Consider the following 15,524-nt stretch of genomic DNA (forward strand, 5'->3'; position numbering starts at 1 on the left):
GCTGGAGGCAAACAACCAACACTTCTAGCAGGCAGACCTTAATAAATCCCTATTAAAAAACAAAACAAAACAGAACCAACTTGTAATGGAAGACATGGAGAAAAATAAAAGGTAAGTTCTGGTTTATTGATTGAGACTTGTAAAGGCTTGTTCCAGCTTCCCCTCCAATAACCAGAGGGAGTTAGTGGGAATGGAAACTTAATGTAACTCTTCAAAGATTGCTTTCAGCTAGTCAGAGCTATGGCATGTTCCTGCAACTGCTATAAAAGGATGTGTGTTTAATGGAGGAACTTTGCAGAGGGCAGATGTAAAAGGAAACTTTTATTGAGAGAAAGAAGAAAGGGGAATCGAAGGAAGTTTACTTATTTGGAGGGGTTTGAGTGTGAACGCTAGGTTGTAAAAGCAGACCCATTTTGTGCTTTGTGATCAGGAGCCCAGTGCCTTGTGGAGAAATATGAGGCTTCTCAAATTGCTGTAACACAAGGCTGTGGCAGCGCCTAATGCTGTTACTGTGGCTTTGAACAGGGAGGGGAGAGTCAGTGTTTTGGGAGCTGAGCTGTGAACAGGCTCCCATGTAGCATTAAAGTAATTTCTTTCTGGTATGATAACTTCAGCCAGAGTACAGCAGCGCACATAATCCTTTTGGCTGCACTGTTAATGGAGTTCTTTTTTTTTTTTTAACTTTTAAGTTCCTGTTCAAAGTCATCAAGAAAATAAAGTGATCCTGTAGTTTACTTAGTGTTCTTGCAGAGTCCAATGCTTGTGGAAAGGTTTAATGCAAATTACATTGCATATTTCAGGAGAATCAGTTTTATTAATTTAAATACTATGCTGGCTTTAAGGAAAAAAGTATAGGCCATTTAGTTTTCCGTCTGTTGTTTGTATGCTGTGTGTGACAAACTTGCTTTGTTGTTGGGTTTTTAAAATTATCCTAGACATAAAGAAGAAATTGCGGAGAACCTCTGTATTCTGATCTTTACTATCAGTATTTCTTTAAGTCTTTCAATTAAGTAACTTTTTATTACCTCAGAATCCTTTTCAAAACAGAGTATGCTATGTTTGAAATGAATATAAAGCAAATTTAGCTGCAAGCTTCTGTAGTAAATCACTTCAGAGGCTGTATGTATTGAGACCTCAAAAGTAATTCATTTAACAGCAGCTTTCTGATGATACTTTTGAACAAAACATAGTCTTTTTAATTGTTTTCACAGATGTTAATTAAAAATAAAAAAGCATCCTATGCAAAGCTCGTTCAGCACCTGATTTGCATGACTAGCTTAAATTTGAAAAACTTGATAGAGAAATTGAATTATGTTTTTCTGCTTGGCTGGCATAGATTCACAGACCATGTTCTTTTGTGATGATTAGATAAATACATTAAATGTAGAATACCAATATATAAAGCTTTCCCATATCTTGGAATATTAGTAGTTCCTTTTACATTTAAATATCTACATTAAAATTTCATTTTGATTATTGTTAAAATCCTCCTTTGAGCTTCTTTTGAAAATATACTTTCCTGGCCATGTGTGCTCTTGCCTGACTAGGTAAGAGGACAACTCTGCTTTTTGATAATTTGCAAAGTTGCAAAGATTGTTTTAATGTATGTTAAAATTGGTCACGTTTGGAACTGGAACAGCAAAAGTCAGATTTTTCTGTGGCCAATGAGGGTTGCTTAGGGATAGGTGGGAGATGAACTACAACTTCTTACCCATTAGATCCATGAAAGCACAAAACTATTTAAAACCAAAAAAGTCAAAACCAAACAAACAAGTGAAAAAACCCACCACCCTCCCCAGACAACCTATGGAAAATGTTAAAAGTAGTTTTCAAAACAGTGCACATAACTAACCTTTTGTTGTGATTGTTCTCCTTGCCTTCTCAATCTGCCCCTCCCAGAGTGCTTTTGTTTTGATATTAAGACTTAATGTAACAGCTGATAAAATCACTGGGATATGGGCCCTTCTCCGTGTCTAATATGGAAACATCCTAGTTTTGATGAGATTAGGTGTCCAGGTATAAAACAGGCACATAAATGTCTATATTATGTAGTTAACTTGTGAATTATGGAGATAAATAGTAAAAGTAAAATCCAGCAAACTTCTGTTATTCTGGCCCCAAAGTGTTCTGTGAAGTGTCAGACTCAGGGAGTCAATGACAAATTAGCCTGACTCCACGTTACAGTTTCAAACTGTCCTGAAATAACCATACTGCTGGCTTGCAAGTACCTACCAGATGTAACCACAGCATGAGGTCTCCTTGTATTTGTTAGTGCTATTTGACCTTTGGTAGCAATGTGCTATTGGATTTATTATATGACAGGCTGATGAGTCGTGCTTCTTTCTAATGCTGCAACTGAGCCCATGTTGCTGATTAACTATAGGTTATCATGTAGCTCATGGAGTTCATGGCTCTGGATGGCAATCCAAAGGATACTGCTTCTCTGCGCAGAAAGGAGTTTTACTTCAGAGGTTTGTGTGCAAGAGGCATCCCTGTTATGCTGTGGCTCCAGAAGTGGGCTGATGCTGGTCAGCAGAACAGAGGATTGTAACCTACAGGAGCCCTTTGGGTGTAGTGGCTGATCTTGTGAAAGAGAGATTTATTAGAAACAATGTGGGGGTACTAAGAGTGCAGGAGGTTAATGACTTAATCCTTTGCTGTGTTCCTTTCTGCCATGGAAGATGACAGGGGCTTTAGAAGAAGGAGACAAAACATGTAGGTCTTCATCTTCTGAAGAGAGCTGTGAGGTATTCCTCCTGCCTAGCACCCAAGTGAGCTAAAGAAAATTTGAGATGGTGGCAGCAGAAAGGAGGAAAAATAAAGAATTAGTTTTCACTGCTTTTGCCAACTGCTGCAGGCATCTGGACAAATTTGTAATTTGCCCGATTTTCTTGGGGTTCTTTGTGTGGTTCTCCCTGCCCTCCCTGCCCTGCTGGGAAAGGAAAGGTCATTTTTGTCTGCAAGCGGCCTGAAAATTATACTTCATTTGGCTGCTACTCTGAGGCCTTTATCTGTGGCCCACCTTCCAGATTGGCCCAATCGTAGCGCTCGCAGTAAGACATGATACATTGACTAAATAAAAGTGTGACACCATGGCTGCCTCACGTGGCTTGTGCATTCACCAACCCCCCGCCCTGCTCTTGTCCTGCTTCCCTGGTAGGTCAAGGCTGACTCTCCATGGGGTTGGGCCCATCTAGTTGAAGGAGTTCCTCTTCTGTCAAGATATAAATCCCACCCACCCTAACTGGCAAGCCGGGGAGGCTCTGGGGTGTGGGGATAGTAGTGATGGTGGGGATGGTGTGTGCGAGGCAGTTGGGCAATGGGTGCACTGCAGCATGATCACACATGACCCCAGAAGTCACTCTTTTGGTTGGTAGTTTTTTTTTCTCCTGATAATGAATTTAATAACACTTTTTTTCATAGTTCTTTCTCTCTGCACACATGTACGCATGCTGAAGTAAATTCTCCATGCAAACTTTCTCACTGAAACAAAAGCAAGGCTGCCCAAAATGTAGCACCAAAAGCAAAACAGAGCCCTGGAAGCTAACTAAGTTCTATTGGGTTTTTGTTGGTTTTGGAGTGGTTTTTTTTTTTCTGGCTGGACGAAACAAATTTTCTTGTATAAATCTTGATGTTCTAGGGTTTGGGTTTTTTTGCCATATACTGTGGTTTTGGGACCAACGTATATACTTAGATAAATATTCCAAATGCCATCTGTCAGCACATGCTGGGTGAGAGCTTAATAATCATACAACCAAGAGCCCTTGGTCTTTCCCAGTGGAAAGCCGTGTGATAAAGGAGACTTCTGCAGACAAAGCTGTAGTGAAGGGGTTCCTCCAAAGAAAAGCAGAGGATATGAGAGTTAATCAAATTTGCCTTAGGTCTAAAGGAAATCTTTTTAAATTTTCAGTATGGCCTGACCTTTTCAATTGCTCATTACATGGGCTTTTCTTGTCCACTGGGTGTCTCTCGCTCCTGATTCTGATCGTGAGAAGACTTTGGTTGTGTGAGAACCCACCATGTTCGCACAGAGAAGTATAATTCTGAAAACAATAGCTTTCCGCCATTTATTATTTCTAGAACAAAATAAACCTAAAAATTCAGAGTAAAAAACCCTAAAAGATTAGTCAGAATAGTATACTGTGCTTTTCATCTATGGCATTCTTCTGAAATGGCTGTCCCATGGTCAGCACATACACTTATGCGTCTTTACCTTAAGTGTTGCTTTGGCTTTTTACAGTTACAGTTAACAATTCTTAAAACAACGGTGTATGTGAGGGTAATCTGATTAAGCAGGTTTCTCTCTCTTTCACTATTGCTTGATGTGCCAGAGGTTTTGAAATGGAGCTTCTTCATTCAGAGTGCATTTTTCCTTTATGTTTGTTTCTCTCCAGTTCTTTTGTTATACTTGAAGAACATCCTCAGGTACTGTTCAAACAGCTTTTACCAGCTCTTCTTTGCCTTCTAAAGATAATTCTGCCAAACCAAAAAAAAAACTCAACAGGAAACTGCCACTACCTGTTGTAAGCAGCCCCATGGGGGTGTTGTAGAACCCCAGGGATTTGCGGGCATACCACAAGTCACAGCCTGGCACTTGCACAGGACTCTCTTCCTCCCTGGAGCAAATCCAATAGTTTGCAGTAGAAACAAAACAAAACAAAACAAATCACATCACTCATGTAAAGGCATGTCTCCATGGATGAAGATCCTAGGTAAATATTTACCTTTGAGAAGAGGTGATGCAGAATTACCGTATTTGTCAAATAGCATTTCTGTAGCTATTACTACAGAAACTGCAGCATTTCTCGTGGCTGTTATTACAGAAAGGCAACATGGTAGTGAATCAGGCCCTCCATTTCAGTTCAGAGGCATTCTGAGCTTTGTTGAAATGAGACAGAAAGAATCTGGACTTGGATTCAAGTGCTGGGTCTTCATTAACGTTGGCTTTATCTCTAACTTCACTCCAAAGATACTGCTAATATTATAAGTGTCAAAGTTCATAGCTTGTTTCTATTCTTTCTCATTTTAAGCTTGCTTAGCAAGGAAGCATTTGCCAGTCTTGGGAAAAGAGATTATACCCTCCTTGAGTCAGTAAAGTCCTTGGCTGCTTTAGAACAATTGTTGTGTTCTTCTCTCCCTGTTCTTTTCCTAGTATTTATTTTTGGCTTAACCACTTCCTTCTGTTTTTATGTCATTAAGAAAAAAAATGGCTTGGCTTTGGAATGTGCAAGTTCCATCAAAATAGTGAAAACTGCCACAGAAAGTTGTCCATCAGTGGGCAGAACAAAACTCCTTAAGCTTATTTATTCTCCAAAACTTCCTGTACTCCAAAATAGCAGGTCTATTTAAACTGTTCTTTTTTCATTCTAGAGCACTCTACAAGATTCAGAATTGGGCGAACCTTCTGGTAACGGGCACGGTTTAAAAATGAGCCCTCAGGAAAACAGCACAGAAAGATCTGGAGGTCAGGACATCTCAGGTCTTCCTGCTGCCGTGCAACTGTCTGAGACCACATCCCCATCAATTCCAGGACCTACAAGGTAAGAAACAAAGTTTCTTCCTGTAAATAGACTTCAAGCCTTGCTGCTGTTGATACCTGGGGGATGTTCGCTGAGTTTCTGTTCTTGTGTAACTGATTTTCAAAATCTATTATTCTGCTGGATGGTGGTCATGCAGTCTTCAAAATAACCTGACAAAACACGGCTACTTACTGTTTACCAAACAGACTCTCTCGCCTTACTGCATAGCTACAAGCAAGACTTCAGCTGTTGTAGTAACCCTTGACCTAAACTTTCTGTGCTTTTTGCTCTTACTAACAAACTCTCATCTGAGACAGAGAAACATTGAAGAGTCTTTTGTAGTCATATATCATTGTGAAGTAAGATGAAATTGTAAGCAATTGCAAGCAATTACAAAATGTCGTGCTCAGCTCTGTATAACAGTCCTATTAAAATGTACCAACTCAGCTAATAATTGTTAGCATTGCACTCTTCTAAACGTCTTAAAATTCACCTGATTAAATAAATAAGACCACTTTCAGAGTTAAGGTATTCTTCAGTGCTATTAAGGATGGCAGAAAGTAACATAATCTGGATTTTATTAAATATCCCAAAGGGAATATTTTTTCTGACGCATTAATATTTTTTGCATGAATATTTGAATTTCCCCATGGAACTAGGGTTTTCATCTGCTGCAGTGAAGAAATTATCTAAGGCCAGCACGATTTTAACATAGGGCTGAACACTTTCCTGATCATCTACCTGGGATAGAATGAAAGATACAGCTTAGAAGGGGTAGCAGTAACTTGCTGATCAATGTGTAAGATTTTTAGGCTGTGGGCACCTTTTTAAGTGTTTGCATGAACTTTCTTTAAGAATGGAGAATTCACTGCAAAAAGGCTGGCTGCATCCTTGTCAAGGGGAGTATGTGTGATTTGGGCCTTTTTCTGTCTCCGCCAACCCTGGCTACCATTTCTGATGGCTATTGTCTTTGAAAGATGTAAACGTGAGAAATGAAAAACAAGAACAAACAGTAGTCAAGTAACATATTTCAAATGCCATTAAGTTAATGCTATCCCAGGCAATAAACTCTTCTTCTGCTTTTTCTAATAAGAAATTACAAAGATTAAGCATTTCTTTACCAAGAGAGTAGTCAAACACTGGAACAGCCTTTCCAGAGAGGTGGTTGATGCACCAATCCTGTCAGTGTTTAAGAGGCATTTGGACAATGCCCTTAATCATTTGCTTTAACTTTTGGTCAGCCCTGAAGTGGTCAGGCAGCTGGACTAGATGATTGTTGTATGTCCCTCGCACTATTCTATTCTATTCTATTCTATTCTATTCTATTCTATTCTATTCTATTCTATTCTATTCTATTCTATTCTATTCTATAATTATTGGTGTCATGCAACAGTTTGTGGCAGTTTAAGTCCAAATCAAATGAGATCATAATTGACCACATCAGGGGAACTTCAGGCAAACCTAGAGACCTGACAATCTAAAAAGACTTATCTAGAAAAAGGCAGTTTGCTTTCTGGAAGGGGTAGTTTGGCTGTGCAATGGAGCTCTTACATTTCAGTAGGTTGTCATACTTCAGTACACACAGAGGAAGATATTTACTATTAATTCTATTTCTTCTGACTGCCACTAGCAAATCATAATTATTTACTAAAAATAATAAATTCTGAGCAAGACTAAGACTGCAAAGTCAGTTTACAATGATAAAGGTATTTAGGCTTGAAGTTTAAAGTAATGGAAGGTTGCACATCTCTCTTCCAGTGTGGCATCACTTTACTATCTAACACCAAGTCTATACATGAAACAGCTCTTCCTTGGATGAGTTCCTTATGCCTTTGGGAGTGTATCTCCATTTTCATGTCTAATAAGAAAAGCCACAGATGGCATTCACACTAGTTAGTAAAAATTGAGTGTGCAGTTGTGATGTAAAATTGGACAGGAAGAGACTTCTAGATGCATTTTTGTTTGTAGGTTATTACAGTTAACAAATATTACAGGAATCTTCTAATTTCACTTAACAGTATTGTGCAAAATCACTGTCATATGCGTGTGTAATTGTGAGTGACCATGTTGTTGTAGCTGAAGAAAATATGAATTTATTTTAAGCTACTTGAAACATGATCCATTGTGATTTGTAACAATAAAATAGTAATTTTCTGGTATTCTTATCAATAGGCAGGTTATATTATGGAAAGGGGAAAAAAGAGTTGAGGGGGAAATTTTGAGTATTAGCAACTGTTAAATTTTCTATGTAGGCCTATCATGAATAACATTCCTAAAAATTAGAGTTGTTTGTGAAACTGCAAAATGACCATTCTTAGACTGTGTACTTAGAACTGCAACACCTGTACACCCTCTGACTGACAGTGTTTGTACCAGCATCCACCTAATACAGTGTTTGTGCCAACTGCTGAGACCTGCCTTATGTACTGCCTCGATCCTGTGAATGAAGCAGCAGCAGAACTCACCTCAGGGTGCTTAAATTATCTAAGTTTGTCTTGTTTCTCAAAAAGCATCTCTGTCCAATTACTTTCTTGTCCACATTTTAAGGAAGATATATACACAACTTTCTCCAATGGCTGCCTATAAAGAGTCTTCTAACTAGCTGCCAGGAAGCTGGTAGGAACAGTAACACTGTGAAACACTCAAATTGGAAAATGTGCTTTCAACAACCTGACCTAACGCTAACTCCCAGGAGTGAACCTTATCAAAGCAATTAATATTTCTGCATTTCATTTTCTGCACCTGTAAAATGGGTATAGAATATTCACAGTGTAGTACGTTAGAGATTCTTAGATGTCAGCAGAAAGCAGCCAGAAGTATGCGGAGATTTAAACTTTCTGACATTCTTGCTAAGTTCATTTGGGGAAATGTAAGGAACTTGGGTACACCAAATCAGAGGGCCCCATATAAAAGCCCTGAGGAGATAGCTTTCCATCACTTCTGTGATGTTCATTTTTTAAATTCAAAATATATAAAATCAAGGAGGGGGCTTTGGAGAAGGGGAGGTTGTTTTACCCTGGTCAGCAACATCCTCCTCTACTTTTGTCTCCAAGAAAAATAATAATAGTTGGCAAATCATATCAAGCAGCTGGCAATGAAGCTGTATTCATCCATTCAGCAGGATTTTGTTGCTCTCACCCAATCTGGTGAAAACCATTCTTGATGAAATGTGTGTGCAGTCACAGCTAGGAAAGAAGGAGGATGAAATTTTGGTGGTTTTTTTTTTGGTAGTACGAAGAAGGAAGTGTCAGCTTCAAGTTCCTCTAGCCATTCATATGTGGGAAACCATTTAATACATCCTGCAGACAGATCTACATCACTGTCAGTACTGGAAGGTCATGGTAAACTTCTCCAAGACTCATCACCTGAATATTTGACCTGAGACTTCTAGAGTTTATGATGGATCTTGCATCTTCATAGGGGTGGACCTTTGTATCTTCACCCTGTGGGCAAGTTTGGGCAATCCTGCCATCAAAGGGAAGCAAAGCTACAAGGTCCTGGCTGAAGACCTCACTGTGGCTTTTAACACAATGAGGAATGGCCTGTCTTTCTGTTGGAGTCTCCCTTGAGAATGCAAAAATCTATTAAATGTGTTGCAAAACTTATATGCTGACTTTGGTGTAGTGGGGCAGAGCAGAATTTAACCCTCAAATTATTGTATCCATGCTATTCTTTTTCAAAACCTGCCATTGTTCCTATTGATGCTTTAGTATACTGTAGGACTCCCAACAGCAGTTTTTCAAGGTATTTGGTTTATAATCCCAAAGTAGCAACTACCTTCTTCCTGCTCTAGTGGTGGTAGAGATAACCAGTTGATAGAGTCTGATTTGAAGCCAGAATTTCTCCCACAATTTTCTCTCTGTGGGTCTGGATTTTAGTGGAGGCACAAGTTCAGGCTCCAGCTGTATGCAAGTAGAGGAGCACTAAGCATGAATGTAAAAATAACAAACGCTGGAGCTGAGGTGGGTTGTGTGATGGTTCCCATTAGTGTCAGCAGTTCTTGCATGTGGCCTTTCGGAAGACTGTTAAATGAAGAGGCAAGTGGTTACATACTGGTGTGGTTTGCAACAACAGGCTGAGTACAGTTAATTAACACAAAGCTAGACGGACACCCACCCAGCACATTAAGCTATCCAAACTGGTGTTAGAATGGGCCAGTGGTAGTAATGGAGACTGTGGGGTGGGGTCTCTTATCTTCGGTTTTGAGTATTTGTGGTTTAGCTGCAGCAAATGCAGTCTTGCTTTTTTTATTATTATAGGTATTTCTATACTGTTCCGTGACCAATTTGGTTTTTTTTAAATGTGTTGCTCGAAAATGGCATAGCTGCACTTCTTTAGGGGTTCCTTTTCAAAATGGGAGTACCGAGAACATTTGGATTTATATTCTAGCTGGCTAAAACAGCTTTACACTTCAGCATGCAAAACTATGACTCTTGCGAGAGGAATGTTACATGGATGAGTCAGCTTGAAGGGATTAATAAGATCCTTGTTTCAGGAAACATTAGATGGGCAGGAGCTCGGGCAATTACTTTTTATTTAGCCTTACTCCTGAAACTGCCGGGACATGCGTGTTTTGGGTGGCTTCTAAGTTATATTCTGCCAAAATAGAAACAAAGACAATAAACGGAAATCTTTGAAGTTTCAGATTCCAGGCTGTTTATTTTTAACTCGCTCCCGTATGCTGCTTTGAACACATCTTTTCCACCCTGAAGTGAACTCTTACAGTCTTAAGAGTGTAAGACCTGCCATCTTCGGATGGAGTATCTCTGTGTGGAAAACTACCACATTTGCCGTTTTCCAGTCTTCTGGGTGGCTTTCTTCCATTCCCCAAAAATTTTCAGAAATTGTTTTGGTCACTTTTAAATTCTTATGTTTTGGAATTTAAAACATCTGTGACGCTTATTTTAAAATGCTCTGTTTCAGTCCAACTTTTTGAACCTGTTTCTCACTAGTCCTGTATGCTGAGAAGTAACACAAGCAACAATTAATCTGTAAACTTGCCATATGAAATAAAAATGCTGAAGGACATACATCTGGGGAATCCTTAGCTGGACAACTCTAGCCCAGAAAAGCATTTTTTCCTGCAGGTTTAGGAAGAAGCAGATACAGCAATTTAAAAGTAGTTAAGGGGAATAAGCATTAACTGTGGATGAACTTGGCTGCTTTCCCACCTTGAGTGCTGCACACAGATCCTGTGAGACCCACACAGCCACTGCCGAACGACAAGCTGAAGCTGCCACGAATCCTGTGGGACCATCCGTTCAGTGCCATGCTTCCTGCTGACCCTCCGGATATCTCTGATGGAGACCAGGAGCCAGCTGTGGAACTGGAACTGAAGATCTGGCCATGTTTGCTTGCTGCAGCAGTAGTACAGCTTACTTTTTAAATGTTAGGATAATTTAGGTCTGTCATACTTAAAATATCACAGCCCTGCATTTTATTCTGTGTGTGGAACAAGGAGGTGAAAAGTGACCAGGGGTGGGGGGAGAAGGGGAGGACAGTTCCCAGGAGGATCATATAGATCATTATTCCTGCTTCACTTTTTCCTGAAAGCTTAGATATACAGGGAGGATGGGGGAAGCTGGCTGCTGTGAGCAGCCTTTTAGCGATGATAGATATCTCATGTGTTTGTTTACACTGAAAAGTTAAAATAGTGACTTGCTCTGCCTCTAAAACTCTGACCTTTTTTTTTTAAGAGAATGTGGAAATTATTTCCATCTTCCTAATTAACTTTCAATACCTGTCAGGGACAGATTAAAGTGCAGGATTCTTTAAGTTAACTCAAGTCATCCAGTACAGTGTGTCCAAATGTGTAAACTCAAAATGTAGATGCTGATGTCTCGTGTGTCAGGGGAAACAGAAGAGAAACATTTGAGAAGCAGCTATATGTGTGCCATGGTTGCAGAGCTGGCTGTGCATTTGTCCCCTTCAGTGCTTTCTAAATTCATCCTCAGATTTCAGGCTTTTATACTCCTGGGAATATAATCACTCAGGCCTTGAGTTACATCAGTACGGATAGCAACCGTATGTGACCTCTGGGTTTCATCGGCTTCAGCACGTGGTGTTTTTCCCTCACAAATGTGACTGAGCTGGAAAGGCTGTCTGTCTTTCCAACAACTACTGCACATTTTAGAAGGAAAGTAAAGGAATAAGAAAAGGAAATTTTAAATTCTCGAGCATCATTTTTTGTTGTTTATCAAGTAGGCTTAACATTTCTGTGCATCTCTACGCCCTGCGCCTCCACAACCCCGCCTCATATAGTTAACACCAGCTAGAGAGCTGTTGTCTAGCTGCTGCTGGTTTTATCTTCTGTCCTCTTGCCTTTGCTGTGGATGGCAAAACAGAGTAACCGAAGTTGTGACTTCAAGTGTTAGTGGTTGGTAGGCTGGGTATGGCTCTTAATCCAGAAGTATTTATTGTATATGCTCTATAAATCATCGATTTCTTAACATCCTTTATAGCTTCGCACCCTGAACACAAACCAGGCAGTGCCGTCCTAATAAACATCTTAGTAACTGGGCAGTACTCTTAAATTGTTCCAGGATAATTGGAACTTGCCACAATATATTGTGAAGGTGGAAGAGGTTAACTACAGGTATTAAAAATTAATTTGTATATTTGCAATGTGCTCCCAAACAAGCAATTTCTCAGTCATTATTTATGCAAAACAAATACTTTAGACATATAAAGATTTAACTCATTGTTATTTGATGTTGCAACTGGAAGGATAGCATTCATATAGTCAGTCCATTCAGGCCTTGACCTTGCAAATCTTTAATTGTGTGCTTAACTTCTAAGAGAAGGAGAAAATTCCCTTTGATAACGCGAGTGTCGTGGGACACTTGCACATTTCAAGTTACATATGCACCTAGATCTTTGCATGACTGCATTTTCTTTTTTTTTTTAACATCATCAATTACGTTCAGCAATTATTCCTAGCAAAATTACTCTTTCTGCCCTAAGATCTACACAAACTGAGGAACTCTAATGTTCTTTTATGCTTTGTCATTTGCATGTTTTGTTTTAAATATTACCCTACAGTATAACTTTTTCCCTTAATAATATCAAACTAGTTCAGATTACAAACAAAAGAGATCCAGTAACCTCAAAAGAGAACACATTTTATTTTCCTGTACTTAAAAAACCCAAACTTTTAGGGTCATAGCTTTATGTTTATCATATTGAATGTATTGTCTGAAAATACATGCTCCCTGCAGGTAATTATTGATTGCTAATACATTGTCATGTGAATTGGGTTTTACTCAGGGGAATTATCTTCAGCATGTGGTGTCATTTCCCTGTAGTGTTATTCCCTTTAAAAAGAGAGGAAGATAATTGGACTAGGTGTGACTTTAAGAGGTCATCTAGTCTGTCCTTCTGCCCTAAAGCAGGATCAACTGAGCTTAAGTCATTCCCAACAGATGTTTTTCTAACTACAGCAGTGTCTTGCAGACAGAAAAGCAAGATCACAAAAAATGAAAAGGAAGATGTAGGATATGTTTCCTATACAGTTTTCCTTGTTACTTACACCAGAAGGAGAAACTTAATTGAAGATATCCAGGCAGGTCAGTCTGGACGTATCTTATTATGATTGGAAACTCAAACCATTCAATTCTCTGTTAGGTCCTGAATAAAACATTGAAGCAAGCTGAAGTAGCACAGATGATGAATGTGTACTACTTCATTATAAAAGTGATAGTTTAAGTTGCTGTCACAGCATTCGCCAGCACCGTCATTTTAATTCTGTTCAGCATATATTAATTACAAATTTGTCCCAATTCCTTCATCTACTCCTGAGTAAAATTAACAAGTTTCAGCATTACTGAACACCAGAAAAAATGTTCTTGTTGGTTCATAATGCTGGATAGATTAGTTCATTGGATTGTTATCTGCCCTTGAACCTGCTAAGTCACAGGTTTGCTGCTATGACTCCTTACAAAGTTGCTACCAGCAGGGCAGTAGATAGTTCATGTGTTTGGCAATAGTATTCAAGAAAACTTAATCACTTCAGACACGTCTGGAGCTGTTTCATATTTAATAGCTGCAAATAAAAGTATAATGTAACAAGAAGTCATATCTGTAAAGCTCTTAGAGAAATTTCAGTCAGCTGAAATATGTAAAATGCAAATATATAACGATGTGTGGTCTGTATGATGAACATTACCAATATTTCAATCCCAGATTTATTACCATGCTTTTTGTAACTCAGTTGACAAATGGGATTAACAATGAGTAAGGAATCAGAGGTTAAAGATAAGTGATAAGGAGAAACTGTAGTTGTAGATGGTGCTTTCTACTTTTCCAACACTCAGTTTCACAGAGGTTAGAGAGCTTTACCCCCATCCCCAACCTACACGCACATTTGTTCTTCCCCTGAACACCGTATCTCTGACAGCTTCCAGGTTGAAGAACCCTAGGCACACTACTGCTAATGAGCAATTTAATCATTAAGAAGATAAAGCTGCAACACAAACAAAAAGCTGGAATGGCAACTGACTCCCACTTTTCCAACACCCCAGTTCAGTGTTGTGGTTTCTGCTCCTCCTCTTCTAATTAAGAGTCCCTGAGTGCAAAATTAATGTCAAATGATAAAGTCTATTCCTTCCTTAGGGAAAGCGTCCTGGCATCTCCTTGTTTGTTCATGTCTCATCATGCCCCATGTTGTCAGTGATCCAACAAATACCAGATATTGCATTGCCACCTGTGTTGTTCCCAGTGTCAGTAAGTTTTATATGGAGAGGTGTTTTCAGTGTGCTAGGAAAAGAAAAAATTTGGGGCAAAAGAATTTTTAAAAGTTTAAATAGAATGTATTAGTGTTATAAATTACATGTACAAACTGATGCCAAGCATTTCTGAAACTTGGTTAAACTATAAACGAATTCCTTGGTACAGATAATTTACCTTAGATTTGAGGCTTACCCTAAACATAGGCAAATTTCAGTAGCTCTTTAAAGACTTGTTCATTTTCCATTGTAACAACTCTGAAGAAGTTTTTATGGTTTAAGACAGGCTCACGTTCAGTTTTACCTGCAGCACTCTCATAAAGAAGTTGTTGCATTGGGCAGTCCTCAGTATCAGAGGGGCTTTAACCCCACCTGGAAGTCCATTTTGTGCACTGTACCATGGCCCAAGAGTGTCGGGTTTCAATGCGGCTTTGACAGTTACTGAAGGGGCAGTGTTTCTATACCTAAACTGCACAGACCTAAACTGCAGGGACCTGAGAGCCGGTCACTGACTTGCTTTTTGGTGAAGTATTTTGTGTGTAAAACTCAGGCAGGGAATGGGAAAGGGGCTTCTCAGATTTCTGGAGATTACTTAAAATCCAGTCTATTCTCGGCCTTACAGAAGGTGTTTTAAGGATCTTTTATAACTCCACCTTGAATTTCTGAAAGCTAGCCTGTTACTGCTAAGCTGTGGCAAGGCTCCAGTGATAAGCTCACCATGAACAAACTCTCTCTGTGCAGCTATGGAACTAGAGCGCACTGCCGTCACACTGACCTCCGAGCATTTGACACCGCGTTGTCTGTGTATCTTGCTTTGGATGGGAGCAGCGAGTTGGGAGATTCATTATTTCATGTTAAGTAAATGATGCCCCTTGCTCCTAGGTACAATTCCATGTCCAGTTTTGAACTGATCTTTCACTCCTTGTTCCCTAACACAATGAAAATATGCCAAGGCTTCCCAGGGGAGGGGAGGGAGACAACAAGACTAACCTATTCCATCACCTACAGACCTAGGTATGGAAACTGAGGTCCACACAGTGCACATGAAAAATATTAAAAATAACTTCTCTGTCTCTGCAGTTAGTGCACCCACATCATCTCTGCTTCCACTTATTCTATCTTATCTTTAATGGGTGTGGAGAGACATCGTACAAACGGTTATAGCTTATATGCACTGAAATCGACCACTGCAATAAAATGACCTCATAGGGCGTGTATCATTGAATGGCAACATCGTTCAGCAGAGTGACACCTTCAACCTTCTGGTGAGAATCGACTGTGC

General features: G+C 39.4%; 1 protein-coding gene across 4 annotated transcripts in view; it reads left to right on the forward strand.

Annotated features, from left to right (window-relative positions):
• Window positions 1-15,524, forward strand: part of TACC2 (transforming acidic coiled-coil containing protein 2) — a 153,494-nt gene that overhangs the window by 24,177 nt on the left and 113,793 nt on the right. For 3 of the 4 annotated variants that reach the window (XM_075107437.1, XM_075107433.1, XM_075107434.1), the window contains exon 3: window positions 5,371-5,540. In XM_075107437.1, coding sequence (XP_074963538.1) covers window positions 5,371-5,540 — 170 coding nt within the window. Of the gene's footprint in view, window positions 1-19; window positions 112-5,370; window positions 5,541-15,524 lie in introns of those variants that run through there. The other variant, XM_075107432.1, reaches the window with a different exon arrangement.

This window comes from Phalacrocorax aristotelis, chromosome 12 (assembly GCF_949628215.1).
Source record: "Phalacrocorax aristotelis chromosome 12, bGulAri2.1, whole genome shotgun sequence".
NCBI classification, from domain to species: Eukaryota; Metazoa; Chordata; class Aves; order Suliformes; family Phalacrocoracidae; genus Phalacrocorax; species Phalacrocorax aristotelis.